Below are 23,915 nucleotides of genomic sequence, written 5' to 3' on the forward strand. Positions count from 1 at the left end.
GTAGGCTTGTATAGGGGGAAGGTGACTAGGCGACAGGGATACTGGAGTGGTAGGTGTAGGGGTAGGCTTGTATAGGGGGAAGGTGACTAGGCGACAGGGATACTGGAGTGGTAGGTGTAGGGGTAGGCTTGTATAGGGGGAAGGTGACTAGGTGACAGGGATACTGGAGTGGTAGGTGTAGGGGTAGGCTTGTATAGGGGGAAGGTGACTAGGCGACAGGGATACTGGAGTGGTAGGTGTAGGGGTAGGCTTGTATAGGGGGAAGGTGACTAGGCATGAAGATATATGATAAACAGAGTAGCGGCAGCAAATATGATGATTATATGTGAGTGTGTGTGCGTGAGTCAGTATGTGTGTGTGTTATGAGTGGGTGTGTGGATTGTAGTGTCAGTGTGTTGCGTGTGCAGACTCCATTTTTTTGCACTAAGTAGAAGTCAATGCAGGATAATGTAGAAGTCAAGGCAGGATAATGTAGAAGTCAATGCAGGTCAAATTAGAAGTCAAGGCAGGATAATGTAGAAGTCAATGCAGGTCAAATTAGAAGTCAAGGCAGGATAATGTAGAAGTCAATGCAGGTCAAATTAGAAGTCAAGACAGGATAATGTAGAAGTCAATGCAGGTCAAATTAGAAGTCATGACAGGATAATGTAGAAGTCAATGCAGGTCAAATTAGAAGTCAAGACAGGATAATGTAGAAGTCAATGCAGGTCAAATTAGAAGTCAAGACAGGATAATGTAGAAGTCAAGGCAGGATAAAGTAGAAGTCAAGGCAGGATAATGTAGAAGTCAAGGCAGGACAAAGTAGAAGTTAAGGCAGGACAAAGTAGAAGTCAAGGCAGGACAAAGTAGAGGTCAAGGCAGGATAATGTAGAGGCTAAGGCAGGATAATGTAGAAGTCAAGGCAGGATAATGTAGAAGTCAAGGCAGGATAATGTAGAAGTCAAGGCAGGATAATGTAGAAGTCAAGGCAGGATAATGTAGAAGTCAAGGCAGGATAATGTAGAAGTCAAGGCAGGATAATGTAGAAGTCAAGGCAGGACAATGTAGAAGTCAAGGCAGGACAATGTAGAAGTCTAAGGCAGGATAATGTAGAAGTAGAAGACAGGATAATGTAGAAGTCAAGGCAGGATAATGTAGAAGTCAAGGCAGGATAATGTAGAAGTCAAGGCAGGATAATGTAGAAGTCAAGGCAGGACAATGTAGAAGTCAAGGCAGGACAAAGTAGAAGGCAGGGCAGGACAAAGTAGAAGGCAGGGCAGGACAAAGTAGAAGGCAGGGCAGATAGTCTGTAAATAGTTAACAAGATGGCTACACAGACTATGTCCTGGGGGGATAAAAGCTGTTCAGGAGCCTGTTGGTGTCAGACTTGTTGCTCCAGTACCGCTTCCCCCCCCTCCCCCTAGAATCCAGTTGCCCCCCCCTAACCCTAGGATCCAGTTGCCCCCCCCCCCCCTCCCCCTAGGATCCAGTTGCCCCCCCTCCCCACAGGATCCAGTTGCCCCCCCTCCCCACAGGATCCAGTTGCCCCCCTCCCCCTAGGATCCAGCTGCATAGGGAGGTGTTCAGTCCCAGGGTCACAAGCTTAGTGACGAGCTTGGAGGGGACTGGGGTTGAACGCTAAGCTGTAGTCAATGAACAGCATTGTCACATAGGTATTCAGCTTATCTAGGTGGGTGAGGGAATTGTGGAGTGCAATTGATATTGCGTTGTCTATGGATCTGCTGGGGGCCGTATGCAAATTGGAGTGGGTCTAAGGAGTCAGGGATGGTAGAGTTAATGTGTGCCATAACCAGCCTTTCAAAGCACTTCATGATTACAGATGTGAGTGCTACAGGGTGGGAGTCATTGTGGCAGGTAGCCTCAAGAGTTCATGGGAACAGGAGTGATGGTGGTCAGCTTGAGACATGTGGGCATTACAGACTGGGACGAGGAGAGGTTGAAAATAACAGTCAATAGGCCTGCCAGCTGTTCTGCGCATGCTCTGAGAACTCGCCCCGGAATACAGTCCGGCCCCGCGACCTTAGGACTTGACTGAGAGCGAATTAACCCAGTCCTCTGGGTCAGCGGGTGCCCTCATGCACAGCTCTGTGTTGTTTTTGTCAGATGTAAAATGCAGTGAGTTGGTCTGGTAGAGAGGCATCGTTGGGCAGATCACAGTTGGGTCTTCCTTTTGTAATCCGTAATGGACTGTAGCCCCTTGCCACATGCGACGGACGTCAGAGCCTGTGTAGTATGATTACACCTTGTTCCTATATCGTCCTTTTGTTGTTTGATGGCTCTGCAGAGGTCGAAGTGGGACTTCTTGTACTTGTTCCTGTCCTCAGCCGTAGCCTCCAGGGTTGTCTGTGATAGCTCTGTGTGTGGTAACCCTGTCCTTTAGCTTAGCACCAACCTCTGTGTTAATCCAGGGCTTTTGATTGGGTTAAGCAGCGAACCCTCACTGTGGGGACGACGTCGGCGATGAATTTCCTTATGAAGACGGTTTCGGAGGGGTTTAGCTCGTCGACGCTATTGACGGAGCCCCAGAACATATTCCAAATAGCGCATAACCTCTGATTCTCATTACCGTTTCTCAACCGAGTCACGGGTATATTCTGGTTTTTAGCTTCTGCTTCTATTGACGGAGTCCCAGAACATATTCTAGTCAGACCTAGCAAAGCAGTCCTGTAGCATAGCCTCCGATTCAGAGGACCATTTCTCAATGGAGCGGGTACTTCCTGTTTGAGCATCTTCTACTTGTAGACAGGAAGCAGGAGTATAGAATCATGGGGGAGGGGATAAGGGAGGGCCTTTAACGCTTGCGTGTGAGTAGAGTAAGAGTGGTCTTTATCGCCCCTAGTGGCAAAGGAGACGTGTTGATGGGAGTCGGGCATTACGTGTCGGAATTAAAAAGCAGCCATGGATTCCTGCTTGTTCATAGCCTCGTACAGTTCGTTAAGTTCCAGCTTGTTGTGGTTGTCCTGAGGTGGAATATCTACAGCAGTCTTGACAACAAATAAACTCTCTCTGGAGGTAGATGGGTCTGCATTTGACAATCAGGTATTCCAAGACGGGTGAACAATGGGTAGAGACTTACACTGCACTAGAGTCAACACACCGTTTGTTGTTGATGAAGAGACATACCCCTCCCCCTCTTGATTTCCGTGAATCTAACGGCCTGTCCGCTCGGTGAATGGAGAATCCATCGAGTTGGATAGCCACGAGGAGTATCTTGTCCCGAAAACCAAGTTTCAGAAAAGCAGAGAATATTGCAATTACGAGAGTCCCGTTGGTAGCAAATCCACGGTCAGAGGTCATCCATTTTATTTATTATCAGGTGATTGGCCAATAGAATGGAGATAAGATATGGCCGCTTTTCCCGTCGCTTTAATCTCGCCAGGATTCCCCTCTCCTGCTTCTTTTTAGCAGGCATTTCCTCTTGGGTAGCCCGAAAATTGCATCGCGAATTACACAAAGAGCCCAGGGCAGATGAGTCGTAGCCGAAATTGAGGTCAATAACTGCCGATCTGATCAAAAAGTCATTGTCGAACATAAGAAATGATAGCCGATACATTTCGTGCAAAAAAACAAAGTCAAGATAAACGTCAAAAGAATCACAAAATAGCAAAGTGGGTTGGGAGCTAGCAAGATGGCAGCCATACAGTACGGCGCCATCTTCCTTCTCATAATGGAGAAAAGCAATAGTAGCAAACTGCTTAGATTAGGATTGCAACATTCCTGTATCTTTACCAAAACTCACTGGTTATCTAGAACTCCTGGTTTGAATATTCCTGGAATTAGGGTAGTGAATAAGCAGGAAATCCAGGAATCCTACAACTAGGAAACAGTTACCAAAAATGTTCAACCTTAGAAAAGATAGTTAACAGGTTTGTAAACAACATTCTTTTAGAACCGCCACACCCAGCCATTCCATGTGTTTGATCTATTCCCGGAGATAGCGCACATAATCAACTCATTATCAAGCCCTTGACAAGGTGGATAAGGTGAGCTAGTTCAGGACTACTGCTCATTATCAAGCCCTTGACAAGGTGAATAAGGTGAGCTAGTTCAGGACTACTGCTGATTATCAAGCCATTGACAAGGTGAATAAGGTGAGCTAGTTAAGGACTACAACTCATTATCAAGCCCTTGACAATGTGAATAAGGTGAGCTAGTTCAGGACTACTGCTCATTATAAAGCCCTTGACAAGGTGAATAAGGTGAGCTAGTTAAGGACTACAACTCATTATCAAGCCCTTGACAAGGTGAATAAGGTGAGCTAGTTCAGGACTACAACTCATTATCAAGCCCTTGACAAGGTGAATAAGGTGAGCTAGTTCAGGACTACATCTCATTATCAAGCCCTTGACAAGGTGAATAAGGTGAGCTAGTTCAGGACTACTGCTCATTATCAAGCCATTGACAAGGTGAATAAGGTGAGCTAGTTAAGGACTACAACTCATTATCAAGCCCTTGACAAGGTGAATAAGGTGAGCTAGTTCAGGACTACATCTCATTATCAAGCCCTTGACAAGGTGAATAAGGTGAGCTAGTTCAGGACTACTGCTCATTATCAAGACCTTGACAAGGTGGTTAAGGTGAGCTAGTTCAGGACTACTGCTCATTATCAAGCCCTTGACAAGGTGGATAAGGTGAGCTAGTTCAGGACTACTGCTCATTATCAAGCCCTTGACAAGGTGGATAAGGTGAGCTAGTTCAGGACTACTGCTCATTATCAAGCCCTTGGCAAGGTGGTTAAGGTGAGCTAGTTCAGGACTACTGCTCATTATCAAGCCCTTGACAAGGTGGTTAAGGTGAGCTAGTTCAGGACTACAGCTCATTATCAAGCCCTTGACAAGGTGGATAAGGTGAGCTAGTTCAGGATTACAACTCATTATCAAGCCCTTGACAAGGTGAATAAGGTGAGCTAGTTCAGGACTACAGCTCATTATCAAGCCCTTGACAAGGTGGATAAGGTGAGCTAGTTCAGGACTACAACTCATTATCAAGCCCTTGACAAGGTGAATAAGGTGAGCTAGTTCAGGACTACAACTCATTATCAAGCCCTTGACAAGGTGAATAAGGTGAGCTAGTTAAGGACTACAACTCATTATCAAGCCCTTGACAAGGTGAATAAGGTGAGCTAGTTCAGGACTATAACTCATTATCAAGCCCTTGACAAGGTGAATAAGGTGAGCTAGTTCAGGACTACATCTCATTATCAAGCCCTTGACAAGGTGAATAAGGTGAGCTAGTTCAGGACTACTGCTCATTATCAAGCCATTGACAAGGTGAATAAGGTGAGCTAGTTAAGGACTACAACTCATTATCAAGCCCTTGACAAGGTGAATAAGGTGAGCTAGTTCAGGACTACATCTCATTATCAAGCCCTTGACAAGGTGAATAAGGTGAGCTAGTTCAGGACTACTGCTCATTATCAAGACCTTGACAAGGTGGTTAAGGTGAGCTAGTTCAGGACTACTGCTCATTATCAAGCCCTTGACAAGGTGGATAAGGTGAGCTAGTTCAGGACTACTGCTCATTATCAAGCCCTTGACAAGGTGGATAAGGTGAGCTAGTTCAGGACTACTGCTCATTATCAAGCCCTTGGCAAGGTGGTTAAGGTGAGCTAGTTCAGGACTACTGCTCATTATCAAGCCCTTGACAAGGTGGTTAAGGTGAGCTAGTTCAGGACTACAGCTCATTATCAAGCCCTTGACAAGGTGGATAAGGTGAGCTAGTTCAGGATTACAACTCATTATCAAGCCCTTGACAAGGTGAATAAGGTGAGCTAGTTCAGGACTACAGCTCATTATCAAGCCCTTGACAAGGTGGATAAGGTGAGCTAGTTCAGGACTACAACCCATTATCAAGCCCTTGACAAGGTGAATAAGGTGAGCTAGTTCAGGACTACAACTCATTATCAAGCCCTTGACAAGGTGAATAAGGTGAGCTAGTTCAGGACCACAACTCATTATCAAGCCCTTGACAAGGTGGTTAAGGTGAGCTAGTTCAGGACTACTGCTCATTATCAAGCCCTTGACAAGGTGAATAAGGTGAGCTAGTTCAGGACTACAGCTCATTATCAAGCCCTTGACAAGGTGAATAAGGTGAGCTAGTTCAGGACTACAACTCATTATCAAGCCCTTGACAAGGTGGATAAGGTGAGCTAGTTCAGGACTACATCTCATTATCAAGCCCTTGACAAGGTGGATAAGGTGAGCTAGTTCAGGACTACTGCTCATTATCAAGCCCTTGACAAGGTGGATAAGGTGAGCTAGTTCAGGACTACTGCTCATTATCAAGCCCTTGACAAGGTGGATAAGGTGAGCTAGTTCAGGACTACTGCTCATTATCAAGCCCTTGACAAGGTGGATAAGGTGAGCTAGTTCAGGACTACTGCTCATTATCAAGCCCTTGGCAAGGTGGTTAAGGTGAGCTAGTTCAGGACTACTGCTCATTATCAAGCCCTTGACAAGGTGGTTAAGGTGAGCTAGTTCAGGACTACAGCTCATTATCAAGCCCTTGACAAGGTGGATAAGGTGAGCTAGTTCAGGATTACAACTCATTATCAAGCCCTTGACAAGGTGAATAAGGTGAGCTAGTTCAGGACTACAGCTCATTATCAAGCCCTTGACAAGGTGGATAAGGTGAGCTAGTTCAGGACTACAACTCATTATCAAGCCCTTGACAAGGTGAATAAGGTGAGCTAGTTCAGGACTACAACTCATTATCAAGCCCTTGACAAGGTGAATAAGGTGAGCTAGTTAAGGACTACAACTCATTATCAAGCCCTTGACAAGGTGAATAAGGTGAGCTAGTTCAGGACTATAACTCATTATCAAGCCCTTGACAAGGTGAATAAGGTGAGCTAGTTCAGGACTACATCTCATTATCAAGCCCTTGACAAGGTGAATAAGGTGAGCTAGTTCAGGACTACTGCTCATTATCAAGCCATTGACAAGGTGAATAAGGTGAGCTAGTTAAGGACTACAACTCATTATCAAGCCCTTGACAAGGTGAATAAGGTGAGCTAGTTCAGGACTACATCTCATTATCAAGCCCTTGACAAGGTGAATAAGGTGAGCTAGTTCAGGACTACTGCTCATTATCAAGACCTTGACAAGGTGGTTAAGGTGAGCTAGTTCAGGACTACTGCTCATTATCAAGCCCTTGACAAGGTGGATAAGGTGAGCTAGTTCAGGACTACTGCTCATTATCAAGCCCTTGACAAGGTGGATAAGGTGAGCTAGTTCAGGACTACTGCTCATTATCAAGCCCTTGGCAAGGTGGTTAAGGTGAGCTAGTTCAGGACTACTGCTCATTATCAAGCCCTTGACAAGGTGGTTAAGGTGAGCTAGTTCAGGACTACAGCTCATTATCAAGCCCTTGACAAGGTGGATAAGGTGAGCTAGTTCAGGATTACAACTCATTATCAAGCCCTTGACAAGGTGAATAAGGTGAGCTAGTTCAGGACTACAGCTCATTATCAAGCCCTTGACAAGGTGGATAAGGTGAGCTAGTTCAGGACTACAACCCATTATCAAGCCCTTGACAAGGTGAATAAGGTGAGCTAGTTCAGGACTACAACTCATTATCAAGCCCTTGACAAGGTGAATAAGGTGAGCTAGTTCAGGACCACAACTCATTATCAAGCCCTTGACAAGGTGGTTAAGGTGAGCTAGTTCAGGACTACTGCTCATTATCAAGCCCTTGACAAGGTGAATAAGGTGAGCTAGTTCAGGACTACAGCTCATTATCAAGCCCTTGACAAGGTGAATAAGGTGAGCTAGTTCAGGACTACAACTCATTATCAAGCCCTTGACAAGGTGGATAAGGTGAGCTAGTTCAGGACTACATCTCATTATCAAGCCCTTGACAAGGTGGATAAGGTGAGCTAGTTCAGGACTACTGCTCATTATCAAGCCCTTGACAAGGTGGATAAGGTGAGCTAGTTCAGGACTACTGCTCATTATCAAGCCCTTGACAAGGTGGATAAGGTGAGCTAGTTCAGGACTACTGCTCATTATCAAGCCCTTGACAAGGTGGATAAAATGAGCTAGTTCAGGACTACTGCTCATTATCAAGCCCTTGACAAGGTGGATAAGGTGAGCTAGTTCAGGACTACTGCTCATTATCAAGCCCTTGACAAGGTGAATAAGGTGAGCTAATTCAGGACTACTGCTCATTATCAAGCCCTTGACAAGGTGAATAAGGTGAGCTAGTTCAGGACTACTGCTCATTATCAAGCCCTTGACAAGGTGAATAAGGTGAGCTAGTTCAGGACTACTGCTCATTATAAAGCCCTTGACAAGGTGGATAAGGTGAGCTAGTTCAGGACTACTGCTCATTATAAAGCCCTTGACAAGGTGGATAAGGTGAGCTAGTTAAGGACTACTGCTCATTATCAAGCCCTTGACAAGGTGGATAAGTTGAGCTAGTTCAGGACTAAAACAAAATTGTGAAATGTCTAAAACCTGCTTAGATGCTAGGATAGGCTAGTTGGAACATCACACCATGCCATGACTGAGACTGACACACCTCACAGTTACCTTTACCCACCACACCTGGCCAGTCCAAGGAGAGGAGGCTAGCATCAAAATGAGACAACATTCACATGGTTTAAAACAGAGAGTGAGGAAGTTGAGCCTATACATTTGGTGTTGAGGAGTGATTCCTGATAGTACCTTTAGTGGGTGTTTGGTAGTGAGTGACTATGACAGTACCTTTAGTGGGTGTTTGGTATTGAGTGACTATGACAGTACCTTTAGTGGGTGTTTGGCAGTGAGTGACTATGACAGTACCTTTAGTGGGTGTTTGGTAGTGAGTGACTATGACAGTACCTTTAGTGGGTGTTTGGTAGTGAGTGACTATGACAGTACCTTTAGTGGGTGTTTGGTAGTGAGTGACTATGACAGTACCTTTAGTGGGTGTTTGGTAGTGAGTGACTATGACAGTACCTTTAGTGGGTGTTTGGTAGTGAGTGACTATGACAGTACCTTTAGTGGGTGTTTGGTAGTGAGTGACTATGACAGTACCTTTAGTGGGTGTTTGGTAGTGAGTGACTATGACAGTACCTTTAGTGGGTGTTTGGTATTGAGTAGGAGTGACTATGACAGTACCTTTAGTGGGTGTTTGGTATTGAGTGACTATGACAGTACCTTTAGTGGGTGTTTGGTATTGAGTGACTATGACAGTACCTTTAGTGGGTGTTTGGTATTGAGTGACTATGACAGTACCTTTAGTGGGTGTTTGGTAGTGAGTAGGAGTGACTATGATAGTACCTTTAGTGGGTGTTTGGTATTGAATAGGAGTGACTATGACAGTACCTTTAGTGGGTGTTTGGTATTGAATAGGAGTGACTATGACAGTACCTTTAGTGGGTGTTTGGTATTGAGTGACTATGACAGTACCTTTAGTGGGTGTTTGGTAGTGAGTGACTATGACAGTACCTTTAGTGGGTGTTTGGTATTGAGTGACTATGACAGTACCTTTAGTGGGTGTTTGGTAGTGAGTGACTATGACAGTACCTTTAGTGGGTGTTTGGTATTGAGTGACTATGACAGTACCTTTAGTGGGTGTTTGGTATTGAGTGACTATGACAGTACCTTTAGTGGGTGTTTGGTATTGAGTGACTATGACAGTACCTTTAGTGGGTGTTTGGTAGTGAGTGACTATGACAGTACCTTTAGTGGGTGTTTGGTATTGAGTAGGAGTGACTATGACAGTACCTTTAGTGGGTGTTTGGTATTGAGTGACTATGACAGTACCTTTAGTGGGTGTTTGGTATTGAGTGACTATGATAGTACCTTTAGTGGGTGTTTGGTATTGAGTAGGAGTGACTATGACAGTACCTTTAGTGGGTGTTTGGTATTGAGTGACTATGACAGTACCTTTAGTGGGTGTTTGGTATTGAGTGACTATGACAGTACCTTTAGTGGGTGTTTGGTATTGAGTGACTATGACAGTACCTTTAGTGGGTGTTTGGTATTGAGTGACTATGACAGTACCTTTAGTGGGTGTTTGGTATTGAGTAGGAGTGACTATGACAGTACCTTTAGTGGGTGTTTGGTATTGAGTAGGAGTGACTATGACAGTACCTTTAGTGGGTGTTTGGTATTGAGTGACTATGACAGTACCTTTAGTGGGTGTTTGGTAGTGAGTGACTATGACAGTACCTTTAGTGGGTGTTTGGTATTGAGTGACTATGACAGTACCTTTAGTGGGTGTTTGGTATTGAGTGACTATGACAGTACCTTTAGTGGGTGTTTGGTATTGAGTAGGAGTGACTATGACAGTACCTTTAGTGGGTGTTTGGTATTGAGTGACTATGACAGTACCTTTAGTGGGTGTTTGGTATTGAGTGACTATGACAGTACCTTTAGTGGGTGTTTGGTAGTGAGTGACTATGACAGTACCTTTAGTGGGTGTTTGGTAGTGAGTGACTATGACAGTACCTTTAGTGGGTGTTTGGTAGTGAGTGACTATGACAGTACCTTTAGTGGGTGTTTGGTATTGAGTGACTATGACAGTACCTTTAGTGGGTGTTTGGTATTGAGTGACTATGACAGTACCTTTAGTGGGTGTTTGGTAGTGAGTGACTATGACAGTACCTTTAGTGGGTGTTTGGTATTGAGTGACTATGACAGTACCTTTAGTGGGTGTTTGGTATTGAGTAGGAGTGACTATGACAGTACCTTTAGTGGGTGTTTGGTAGTGAGTGACTATGACAGTACCTTTAGTGGGTGTTTGGTATTGAGTGACTATGACAGTACCTTTAGTGGGTGTTTGGTATTGAGTGACTATGACAGTACCTTTAGTGGGTGTTTGGTATTGAGTGACTATGACAGTACCTTTAGTGGGTGTTTGGTATCGAGTAGGAGTGACTATGACAGTACCTTTAGTGGGTGTTTGGTATTGAGTAGGAGTGACTATGACAGTACCTTTAGTGGGTGTTTGGTATTGAGTGACTATGACAGTACCTTTAGTGGGTGTTTGGTATTGAGTGACTATGACAGTACCTTTAGTGGGTGTTTGGTATCGAGTAGGAGTGACTATGACAGTACCTTTAGTGGGTGTTTGGTATTGAGTAGGAGTGACTATGACAGTACCTTTAGTGGGTGTTTGGTAGTGAGTGACTATGACAGTACCTTTAGTGGGTGTTTGGTATTGAGTGACTATGACAGTACCTTTAGTGGGTGTTTGGTAGTGAGTGACTATGACAGTGCCTTTAGTGGGTGTTTGGTAGTGAGTGACTATGACAGTACCTTTAGTGGGTGTTTGGTATTGAGTGACTATGACAGTACCTTTAGTGGGTGTTTGGTATTGAGTGACTATGACAGTACCTTTAGTGGGTGTTTGGTATTGAGTGACTATGACAGTACCTTTAGTGGGTGTTTGGTAGTGAGTGACTATGACAGTACCTTTAGTGGGTGTTTGGTATTGAGTGACTATGACAGTACCTTTAGTGGGTGTTTGGTATTGAGTAGGAGTGACTATGACAGTACCTTTAGTGGGTGTTTGGTATTGAGTGACTATGACAGTACCTTTAGTGGGTGTTTGGTAGTGAGTGACTATGACAGTACCTTTAGTGGGTGTTTGGTATTGAGTGACTATGACAGTACCTTTAGTGGGTGTTTGGTAGTGAGTGACTATGACAGTACCTTTAGTGGGTGTTTGGTATTGAGTAGGAGTGACTATGACAGTACCTTTAGTGGGTGTTTGGTATTGAGTGACTATGACAGTACCTTTAGTGGGTGTTTGGTATTGAGTGACTATGACAGTACCTTTATTGGGTGTTTGGTAGTGAGTGACTATGACAGTACCTTTAGTGGGTGTTTGGTATTGAGTAGGAGTGACTATGACAGTACCTTTAGTGGGTGTTTGGTATTGAGTGACTATGACAGTACCTTTAGTGGGTGTTTGGTATTGAGTGACTATGATAGTACCTTTAGTGGGTGTTTGGTATTGAGTAGGAGTGACTATGACAGTACCTTTAGTGGGTGTTTGGTATTGAGTGACTATGACAGTACCTTTAGTGGGTGTTTGGTATTGAGTGACTATGACAGTACCTTTAGTGGGTGTTTGGTATTGAGTGACTATGACAGTACCTTTAGTGGGTGTTTGGTATTGAGTAGGAGTGACTATGACAGTACCTTTAGTGGGTGTTTGGTATTGAGTAGGAGTGACTATGACAGTACCTTTAGTGGGTGTTTGGTATTGAGTGACTATGACAGTACCTTTAGTGGGTGTTTGGTAGTGAGTGACTATGACAGTACCTTTAGTGGGTGTTTGGTATTGAGTGACTATGACAGTACCTTTAGTGGGTGTTTGGTATTGAGTGACTATGACAGTACCTTTAGTGGGTGTTTGGTATTGAGTAGGAGTGACTATGACAGTACCTTTAGTGGGTGTTTGGTATTGAGTGACTATGACAGTACCTTTAGTGGGTGTTTGGTATTGAGTGACTATGACAGTACCTTTAGTGGGTGTTTGGTATTGAGTGACTATGACAGTACCTTTAGTGGGTGTTTGGTATTGAGTGACTATGACAGTACCTTTAGTGGGTGTTTGGTATTGAGTAGGAGTGACTATGACAGTACCTTTAGTGGGTGTTTGGTATTGAGTGACTATGACAGTACCTTTAGTGGGTGTTTGGTAGTGAGTGACTATGACAGTACCTTTAGTGGGTGTTTGGTAGTGAGTGACTATGACAGTACCTTTAGTGGGTGTTTGGTATTGAGTGACTATGACAGTACCTTTAGTGGGTGTTTGGTATTGAGTGACTATGACAGTACCTTTAGTGGGTGTTTGGTAGTGAGTGACTATGACAGTACCTTTAGTGGGTGTTTGGTATTGAGTGACTATGACAGTACCTTTAGTGGGTGTTTGGTATTGAGTGACTATGACAGTACCTTTAGTGGGTGTTTGGTAGTGAGTGACTATGACAGTACCTTTAGTGGGTGTTTGGTATTGAGTGACTATGACAGTACCTTTAGTGGGTGTTTGGTATTGAGTAGGAGTGACTATGACAGTACCTTTAGTGGGTGTTTGGTAGTGAGTGACTATGACAGTACCTTTAGTGGGTGTTTGGTATTGAGTGACTATGACAGTACCTTTAGTGGGTGTTTGGTATTGAGTGACTATGACAGTACCTTTAGTGGGTGTTTGGTATTGAGTGACTATGACAGTACCTTTAGTGGGTGTTTGGTATCGAGTAGGAGTGACTATGACAGTACCTTTAGTGGGTGTTTGGTATTGAGTGACTATGACAGTACCTTTAGTGGGTGTTTGGTATTGAGTGACTATGACAGTACCTTTAGTGGGTGTTTGGTAGTGAGTAGGAGTGACTATGATAGTACCTTTAGTGGGTGTTTGGTATTGAATAGGAGTGACTATGACAGTACCTTTAGTGGGTGTTTGGTATTGAATAGGAGTGACTATGACAGTACCTTTAGTGGGTGTTTGGTATTGAGTGACTATGACAGTACCTTTAGTGGGTGTTTGGTAGTGAGTGACTATGACAGTACCTTTAGTGGGTGTTTGGTATTGAGTGACTATGACAGTACCTTTAGTGGGTGTTTGGTAGTGAGTGACTATGACAGTACCTTTAGTGGGTGTTTGGTATTGAGTGACTATGACAGTACCTTTAGTGGGTGTTTGGTATTGAGTGACTATGACAGTACCTTTAGTGGGTGTTTGGTATTGAGTGACTATGACAGTACCTTTAGTGGGTGTTTGGTAGTGAGTGACTATGACAGTACCTTTAGTGGGTGTTTGGTATTGAGTAGGAGTGACTATGACAGTACCTTTAGTGGGTGTTTGGTATTGAGTGACTATGACAGTACCTTTAGTGGGTGTTTGGTATTGAGTGACTATGATAGTACCTTTAGTGGGTGTTTGGTATTGAGTAGGAGTGACTATGACAGTACCTTTAGTGGGTGTTTGGTATTGAGTGACTATGACAGTACCTTTAGTGGGTGTTTGGTATTGAGTGACTATGACAGTACCTTTAGTGGGTGTTTGGTATTGAGTGACTATGACAGTACCTTTAGTGGGTGTTTGGTATTGAGTGACTATGACAGTACCTTTAGTGGGTGTTTGGTATTGAGTAGGAGTGACTATGACAGTACCTTTAGTGGGTGTTTGGTATTGAGTAGGAGTGACTATGACAGTACCTTTAGTGGGTGTTTGGTATTGAGTGACTATGACAGTACCTTTAGTGGGTGTTTGGTAGTGAGTGACTATGACAGTACCTTTAGTGGGTGTTTGGTATTGAGTGACTATGACAGTACCTTTAGTGGGTGTTTGGTATTGAGTGACTATGACAGTACCTTTAGTGGGTGTTTGGTATTGAGTAGGAGTGACTATGACAGTACCTTTAGTGGGTGTTTGGTATTGAGTGACTATGACAGTACCTTTAGTGGGTGTTTGGTATTGAGTGACTATGACAGTACCTTTAGTGGGTGTTTGGTAGTGAGTGACTATGACAGTACCTTTAGTGGGTGTTTGGTAGTGAGTGACTATGACAGTACCTTTAGTGGGTGTTTGGTAGTGAGTGACTATGACAGTACCTTTAGTGGGTGTTTGGTATTGAGTGACTATGACAGTACCTTTAGTGGGTGTTTGGTATTGAGTGACTATGACAGTACCTTTAGTGGGTGTTTGGTAGTGAGTGACTATGACAGTACCTTTAGTGGGTGTTTGGTATTGAGTGACTATGACAGTACCTTTAGTGGGTGTTTGGTATTGAGTAGGAGTGACTATGACAGTACCTTTAGTGGGTGTTTGGTAGTGAGTGACTATGACAGTACCTTTAGTGGGTGTTTGGTATTGAGTGACTATGACAGTACCTTTAGTGGGTGTTTGGTATTGAGTGACTATGACAGTACCTTTAGTGGGTGTTTGGTATTGAGTGACTATGACAGTACCTTTAGTGGGTGTTTGGTATCGAGTAGGAGTGACTATGACAGTACCTTTAGTGGGTATTTGGTATTGAGTAGGAGTGACTATGACAGTACCTTTAGTGGGTGTTTGGTATTGAGTGACTATGACAGTACCTTTAGTGGGTGTTTGGTATTGAGTGACTATGACAGTACCTTTAGTGGGTGTTTGGTAGTGAGTGACTATGACAGTACCTTTAGTGGGTGTTTGGTATTGAGTAGGAGTGACTATGACAGTACCTTTAGTGGGTGTTTGGTATTGAGTAGGAGTGACTATGACAGTACCTTTAGTGGGTGTTTGGTAGTGAGTGACTATGACAGTACCTTTAGTGGGTGTTTGGTATTGAGTGACTATGACAGTACCTTTAGTGGGTGTTTGGTAGTGAGTGACTATGAAAGTGCCTTTAGTGGGTGTTTGGTAGTGAGTGACTATGACAGTACCTTTAGTGGGTGTTTGGTATTGAGTGACTATGACAGTACCTTTAGTGGGTGTTTGGTATTGAGTGACTATGACAGTACCTTTAGTGGGTGTTTGGTATTGAGTGACTATGACAGTACCTTTAGTGGGTGTTTGGTAGTGAGTGACTATGACAGTACCTTTAGTGGGTGTTTGGTATTGAGTGACTATGACAGTACCTTTAGTGGGTGTTTGGTATTGAGTAGGAGTGACTATGACAGTACCTTTAGTGGGTGTTTGGTATTGAGTGACTATGACAGTACCTTTAGTGGGTGTTTGGTAGTGAGTGACTATGACAGTACCTTTAGTGGGTGTTTGGTATTGAGTGACTATGACAGTACCTTTAGTGGGTGTTTGGTAGTGAGTGACTATGACAGTACCTTTAGTGGGTGTTTGGTATTGAGTAGGAGTGACTATGACAGTACCTTTAGTGGGTGTTTGGTATTGAGTGACTATGACAGTACCTTTAGTGGGTGTTTGGTATTGAGTGACTATGACAGTACCTTTAGTGGGTGTTTGGTAGTGAGTGACTATGACAGTACCTTTAGTGGGTGTTTGGTATTGAGTAGGAGTGACTATGACAGTACCTTTAGTGGGTGTTTGGTATTGAGTGACTATGACAGTACCTTTAGTGGGTGTTTGGTATTGAGTGACTATGATAGTACCTTTAGTGGGTGTTTGGTATTGAGTAGGAGTGACTATGACAGTACCTTTAGTGGGTGTTTGGTATTGAGTGACTATGACAGTACCTTTAGTGGGTGTTTGGTATTGAGTGACTATGACAGTACCTTTAGTGGGTGTTTGGTATTGAGTGACTATGACAGTACCTTTAGTGGGTGTTTGGTATTGAGTAGGAGTGACTATGACAGTACCTTTAGTGGGTGTTTGGTATTGAGTAGGAGTGACTATGACAGTACCTTTAGTGGGTGTTTGGTATTGAGTGACTATGACAGTACCTTTAGTGGGTGTTTGGTAGTGAGTGACTATGACAGTACCTTTAGTGGGTGTTTGGTATTGAGTGACTATGACAGTACCTTTAGTGGGTGTTTGGTATTGAGTGACTATGACAGTACCTTTAGTGGGTGTTTGGTATTGAGTAGGAGTGACTATGACAGTACCTTTAGTGGGTGTTTGGTATTGAGTGACTATGACAGTACCTTTAGTGGGTGTTTGGTATTGAGTGACTATGACAGTACCTTTAGTGGGTGTTTGGTATTGAGTGACTATGACAGTACCTTTAGTGGGTGTTTGGTATTGAGTGACTATGACAGTACCTTTAGTGGGTGTTTGGTATTGAGTAGGAGTGACTATGACAGTACCTTTAGTGGGTGTTTGGTATTGAGTGACTATGACAGTACCTTTAGTGGGTGTTTGGTATTGAGTGACTATGACAGTACCTTTAGTGGGTGTTTGGTAGTGAGTGACTATGACAGTACCTTTAGTGGGTGTTTGGTATTGAGTGACTATGACAGTACCTTTAGTGGGTGTTTGGTATTGAGTGACTATGACAGTACCTTTAGTGGGTGTTTGGTAGTGAGTGACTATGACAGTACCTTTAGTGGGTGTTTGGTATTGAGTGACTATGACAGTACCTTTAGTGGGTGTTTGGTATTGAGTAGGAGTGACTATGACAGTACCTTTAGTGGGTGTTTGGTAGTGAGTGACTATGACAGTACCTTTAGTGGGTGTTTGGTATTGAGTGACTATGACAGTACCTTTAGTGGGTGTTTGGTATTGAGTGACTATGACAGTACCTTTAGTGGGTGTTTGGTATTGAGTGACTATGACAGTACCTTTAGTGGGTGTTTGGTATCGAGTAGGAGTGACTATGACAGTACCTTTAGTGGGTGTTTGGTATTGAGTAGGAGTGACTATGACAGTACCTTTAGTGGGTGTTTGGTATTGAGTGACTATGACAGTACCTTTAGTGGGTGTTTGGTATCGAGTAGGAGTGACTATGACAGTACCTTTAGTGGGTGTTTGGTATTGAGTAGGAGTGACTATGACAGTACCTTTAGTGGGTGTTTGGTAGTGAGTGACTATGACAGTACCTTTAGTGGGTGTTTGGTAGTGAGTGACTATGACAGTACCTTTAGTGGGTGTTTGGTATTGAGTGACTATGACAGTGCCTTTAGTGGGTGTTTGGTAGTGAGTGACTATGACAGTACCTTTAGTGGGTGTTTGGTATTGAGTGACTATGACAGTACCTTTAGTGGGTGTTTGGTATTGAGTGACTATGACAGTACCTTTAGTGGGTGTTTGGTATTGAGTAGGAGTGACTATGACAGTACCTTTAGTGGGTGTTTGGTAGTGAGTGACTATAACAGTACCTTTAGTGGGTGTTTGGTAGTGAGTGACTATGACAGTACCTTTAGTGGGTGTTTGGTATTGAGTAGGAGTGACTATAACAGTACCTTTAGTGGGTGTTTGGTAGTGAGTAGGAGTGACTATAACAGTACCTTTAGTGGGTGTTTGGTATTGAGTAGGAGTGACTATGACAGTACCTTTAGTGGGTGTTTGGTATTGAGTAGGAGTGACTATGACAGTACCTTTAGTGGGTGTTTGGTATTGAGTGACTATGACAGTACCTTTAGTGGGTGTTTGGTAGTGAGTGACTATGACAGTACCTTTAGTGGGTGTTTGGTAGTGAGTGACTATGACAGTACCTTTAGTGGGTGTTTGGTAGTGAGTGACTATGACAGTACCTTTAGTGGGTGTTTGGTATTGAGTGACTATGACAGTACCTTTAGTGGGTGTTTGGTATTGAGTGACTATGACAGTACCTTTAGTGGGTGTTTGGTATTGAGTGACTATGACAGTACCTTTAGTGGGTGTTTGGTAGTGAGTGACTATGACAGTACCTTTAGTGGGTGTTTGGTATTGAGTGACTATGACAGTACCTTTAGTGGGTGTTTGGTATTGAGTAGGAGTGACTATGACAGTACCTTTAGTGGGTGTTTGGTAGTGAGTGACTATGACAGTACCTTTAGTGGGTGTTTGGTATTGAGTGACTATGACAGTACCTTTAGTGGGTGTTTGGTATTGAGTGACTATGACAGTACCTTTAGTGGGTGTTTGGTATTGAGTGACTATGACAGTACCTTTAGTGGGTGTTTGGTATCGAGTAGGAGTGACTATGACAGTACCTTTAGTGGGTGTTTGGTATTGAGTAGGAGTGACTATGACAGTACCTTTAGTGGGTGTTTGGTATTGAGTGACTATGACAGTACCTTTAGTGGGTGTTTGGTATTGAGTGACTATGACAGTGCCTTTAGTGGGTGTTTGGTAGTGAGTGACTATGACAGTGCCTTTAGTGGGTGTTTGGTATTGAGTGACTATGACAGTACCTTTAGTGGGTGTTTGGTATTGAGTGACTATGACAGTACCTTTAGTGGGTGTTTGGTATTGAGTGACTATGACAGTACCTTTAGTGGGTGTTTGGTATTGAGTAGGAGTGACTATGACAGTACCTTTAGTGGGTGTTTGGTAGTGAGTGACTATAACAGTACCTTTAGTGGGTGTTTGGTAGTGAGTGACTATGACAGTACCTTTAGTGGGTGTTTGGTATTGAGTAGGAGTGACTATAACAGTACCTTTAGTGGGTGTTTGGTAGTGAGTAGGAGTGACTATAACAGTACCTTTAGTGGGTGTTTGGTATTGAGTAGGAGTGACTATGACAGTACCTTTAGTGGGTGTTTGGTATTGAGTAGGAGTGACTATGACAGTACCTTTAGTGGGTGTTTGGTATTGAGTAGGAGTGACTATGACAGTACCTTTAGTGGGTGTTTGGTAGTGAGTGACTATGACAGTACCTTTAGTGGGTGTTTGGTAGTGAGTGACTATGACAGTACCTTTAGTGGGTGTTTGGTATTGAGTAGGAGTGACTATGACAGTACCTTTAGTGGGTGTTTGGTAGTGAGTGACTATAACAGTACCTTTAGTGGGTGTTTGGTAGTGAGTGACTATGACAGTACCTTTAGTGGGTGTTTGGTATTGAGTAGGAGTGACTATAACAGTACCTTTAGTGGGTGTTTGGTAGTGAGTAGGAGTGACTATAACAGTACCTTTAGTGGGTGTTTGGTATTGAGTAGGAGTGACTATGACAGTACCTTTAGTGGGTGTTTGGTATTGAGTAGGAGTGACTATGACAGTACCTTTAGTGGGTGTTTGGTATTGAGTAGGAGTGACTATGACAGTACCTTTAGTGGGTGTTTGGTAGTGAGTGACTATGACAGTACCTTTAGTGGGTGTTTGGTAGTGAGTGACTATGACAGTACCTTTAGTGGGTGTTTGGTATTGAGTGACTATGACAGTACCTTTAGTGGGTGTTTGGTATTGAGTAGGAGTGACTATGACAGTACCTTTAGTGGGTGTTTGGTAGTGAGTGACTATAACAGTACCTTTAGTGGGTGTTTGGTAGTGAGTGACTATGACAGTACCTTTAGTGGGTGTTTGGTAGTGAGTAGGAGTGACTATAACAGTACCTTTAGTGGGTGTTTGGTATTGAGTAGGAGTGACTATGACAGTACCTTTAGTGGGTGTTTGGTATTGAGTAGGAGTGACTATGACAGTACCTTTAGTGGGTGTTTGGTATTGAGTAGGAGTGACTATGACAGTACCTTTAGTGGGTGTTTGGTATTGAGTGACTATGACAGTACCTTTAGTGGGTGTTTGGTAGTGAGTGACTATGACAGTACCTTTAGTGGGTGTTTGGTAGTGAGTGACTATGACAGTACCTTTAGTGGGTGTTTGGTAGTGAGTGACTATGACAGTACCTTTAGTGGGTGTTTGGTATTGAGTGACTATGACAGTACCTTTAGTGGGTGTTTGGTATTGAGTGACTATGACAGTACCTTTAGTGGGTGTTTGGTATTGAGTGACTATGACAGTACCTTTAGTGGGTGTTTGGTAGTGAGTGACTATGACAGTACCTTTAGTGGGTGTTTGGTATTGAGTGACTATGACAGTACCTTTAGTGGGTGTTTGGTATTGAGTAGGAGTGACTATGACAGTACCTTTAGTGGGTGTTTGGTAGTGAGTGACTATGACAGTACCTTTAGTGGGTGTTTGGTATTGAGTGACTATGACAGTACCTTTAGTGGGTGTTTGGTATTGAGTGACTATGACAGTACCTTTAGTGGGTGTTTGGTATTGAGTGACTATGACAGTACCTTTAGTGGGTGTTTGGTATCGAGTAGGAGTGACTATGACAGTACCTTTAGTGGGTGTTTGGTATTGAGTAGGAGTGACTATGACAGTACCTTTAGTGGGTGTTTGGTAGTGAGTGACTATGACAGTACCTTTAGTGGGTGTTTGGTATTGAGTGACTATGACAGTACCTTTAGTGGGTGTTTGGTATTGAGTGACTATGACAGTGCCTTTAGTGGGTGTTTGGTAGTGAGTGACTATGACAGTACCTTTAGTGGGTGTTTGGTATTGAGTGACTATGACAGTACCTTTAGTGGGTGTTTGGTATTGAGTGACTATGACAGTACCTTTAGTGGGTGTTTGGTATTGAGTAGGAGTGACTATGACAGTACCTTTAGTGGGTGTTTGGTAGTGAGTGACTATAACAGTACCTTTAGTGGGTGTTTGGTAGTGAGTGACTATGACAGTACCTTTAGTGGGTGTTTGGTATTGAGTAGGAGTGACTATAACAGTACCTTTAGTGGGTGTTTGGTAGTGAGTAGGAGTGACTATAACAGTACCTTTAGTGGGTGTTTGGTATTGAGTAGGAGTGACTATGACAGTACCTTTAGTGGGTGTTTGGTATTGAGTAGGAGTGACTATGACAGTACCTTTAGTGGGTGTTTGGTATTGAGTAGGAGTGACTATGACAGTACCTTTAGTGGGTGTTTGGTAGTGAGTGACTATGACAGTACCTTTAGTGGGTGTTTGGTAGTGAGTGACTATGACAGTACCTTTAGTGGGTGTTTGGTATTGAGTAGGAGTGACTATGACAGTACCTTTAGTGGGTGTTTGGTAGTGAGTGACTATAACAGTACCTTTAGTGGGTGTTTGGTAGTGAGTGACTATGACAGTACCTTTAGTGGGTGTTTGGTATTGAGTAGGAGTGACTATAACAGTACCTTTAGTGGGTGTTTGGTAGTGAGTAGGAGTGACTATAACAGTACCTTTAGTGGGTGTTTGGTATTGAGTAGGAGTGACTATGACAGTACCTTTAGTGGGTGTTTGGTATTGAGTAGGAGTGACTATGACAGTACCTTTAGTGGGTGTTTGGTATTGAGTAGGAGTGACTATGACAGTACCTTTAGTGGGTGTTTGGTAGTGAGTGACTATGACAGTACCTTTAGTGGGTGTTTGGTAGTGAGTGACTATGACAGTACCTTTAGTGGGTGTTTGGTATTGAGTGACTATGACAGTACCTTTAGTGGGTGTTTGGTATTGAGTAGGAGTGACTATGACAGTACCTTTAGTGGGTGTTTGGTAGTGAGTGACTATAACAGTACCTTTAGTGGGTGTTTGGTAGTGAGTGACTATGACAGTACCTTTAGTGGGTGTTTGGTAGTGAGTAGGAGTGACTATAACAGTACCTTTAGTGGGTGTTTGGTATTGAGTAGGAGTGACTATGACAGTACCTTTAGTGGGTGTTTGGTATTGAGTAGGAGTGACTATAACAGTACCTTTAGTGGGTGTTTGGTAGTGAGTGACTATGACAGTACCTTTAGTGGGTGTTTGGTAGTGAGTGACTATGACAGTACCTTTAGTGGGTGTTTGGTATTGAGTGACTATGACAATACCTTTAGTGGGTGTTTGGTATTGAGTAGGAGTGACTATAACAGTACCTTTAGTGGGTGTTTAAAGAGTATCTCTCTCTTGATCTCTTCTATGCGTTGTCTATCCTCCGTGTTGAGCTCCAGAGTTTCACACTGCTGCCCCGACACCTTCATCCTCAGCCACTCTGGGGGTTTGATACAATCAGGGCAAGTTGGGAACAAACATCAACATGTTATAACCTGGGGATGATCTTTAATTAGCTTTCAAAAATTAAATCTACCAAGTTTCAATACCGGGAATAATTAATATTTATCCAGAGTGTCCCGGGTGGGACAGTGGTGGGAAAAAGTACCCAATTATCATACTTGAGTAAACGTAAAGATACCTTAATAGAAAATGACTCAAGTAAAAGTGAAAGTCACCCAGTAAAATCCTACTTGAAAGAAAAGTAAAAAAGTATTTGGTTTTAAATATACTTAAGTATTTAAAAGTAAATGTAATTGCTAAAATTTACCTAAGTATCAAAAGTAAAAGTAGGCTAAAAATCTTTTCAAATTTCTTATATTAAGCAAACCAGACGTCACCATTGTCTTGTTTTGTTTAATTTATGGATAACCAGGGGAACTCTCCAACACTCCATTTACAGATAACCAGGGTCACTCTCCAACACTCCATTTACAGATAGACATGGGAACTCTCCAACACCCCATTTACAGATAGACAGGGGCACTCTCCAACACCCCATTTACAGATAGACAGGGGCACTCTCCAACACCCCATTTACAGATAGACAGGGGTACTCTCAAACACTCCATTTACAGATCGACAGGGGCACTCTACAAAACCCCATTTACAGATAGACATGGGAACTCTCCAACACCCCATTTACAGATAGACAGGGGCACTCTCCAACACCCCATTTACAGATAGACAGGGGCACTCTCCAACACCCCATTTACAGATAGACAGGGGCACTCTCCAACACTCCATTTACAGATAGACAGGGGCACTCTCCAACACCCCATTTACAGATAGACAGGGGCACTCTCCAACACCCCATTTACAGATAGACAGGGGCACTCTCCAACACCCCATTTACAGATAGACAGGGGCACTCTCCAACACCCCATTTACAGATAGACAGGGGCACTCTCCAACACCCCATTTACAGATAGACAGGGGCACTCTCCAACACCCCATTTACAGATAGACAGGGGCATTCTCCAACACCCCATTTACAGATAGACAGGGGCACTCTCCAACACCCCATTTACAGATAACCAGGGGCACTCTCCAACACCCCATTTACAGATAGACAGGGGCACTCTCCAACACCCCATTTACAGATAGACAGGGGCACTCTCCAACACCCCATTTACAGATAGACAGGGGCACTCTCCAACACCCCATTTACAGATAGACAGGGGCACTCTCCAACACCCCATTTACAGATAGACAGGGGCACTCTCCAACACTCCATTTACAGATAGACAGGGGCACTCTCCAACACCCCATTTACAGATAGACAGGGGCACTCTCCAACACCCCATTTGCAGATAGACAGGGGCACTCTCCAACACCCCATTTACAGATAGACAGGGCCACTCTCCAACACCCCATTTACAGATAGACAGGGGCACTCTCCAACACCCCATTTACAGATAGACAGGGGCACTCTCCAACACTCCATTTACAGATAGACAGGGGCACTCTCCAACACCCCATTTACAGATAGACAGGGGCACTCTCCAACACCCCATTTACAGATAGACAGGGGCACTCTCCAACACTCCATTTAC

At 43.5% G+C, this 23,915-nt stretch overlaps 1 protein-coding gene across 3 annotated transcripts in view; it reads right to left on the bottom strand.

Moving 5' to 3' along the window:
* Window positions 1-23,915, bottom strand: part of alms1 (ALMS1 centrosome and basal body associated protein) — a 142,564-nt gene that overhangs the window by 56,791 nt on the left and 61,858 nt on the right. For all 3 annotated transcript variants that reach the window (XM_055865652.1, XM_055865651.1, XM_055865650.1), the window contains exon 8: window positions 22,185-22,300. In XM_055865652.1, the coding sequence (XP_055721627.1) occupies window positions 22,185-22,300 (116 nt within the window). The remainder of the gene's footprint in view (window positions 1-22,184; window positions 22,301-23,915) is intronic.

This window comes from Salvelinus fontinalis, chromosome 16 (genome assembly GCF_029448725.1).
Source record: "Salvelinus fontinalis isolate EN_2023a chromosome 16, ASM2944872v1, whole genome shotgun sequence".
NCBI classification, from domain to species: domain Eukaryota; kingdom Metazoa; phylum Chordata; class Actinopteri; order Salmoniformes; family Salmonidae; genus Salvelinus; species Salvelinus fontinalis.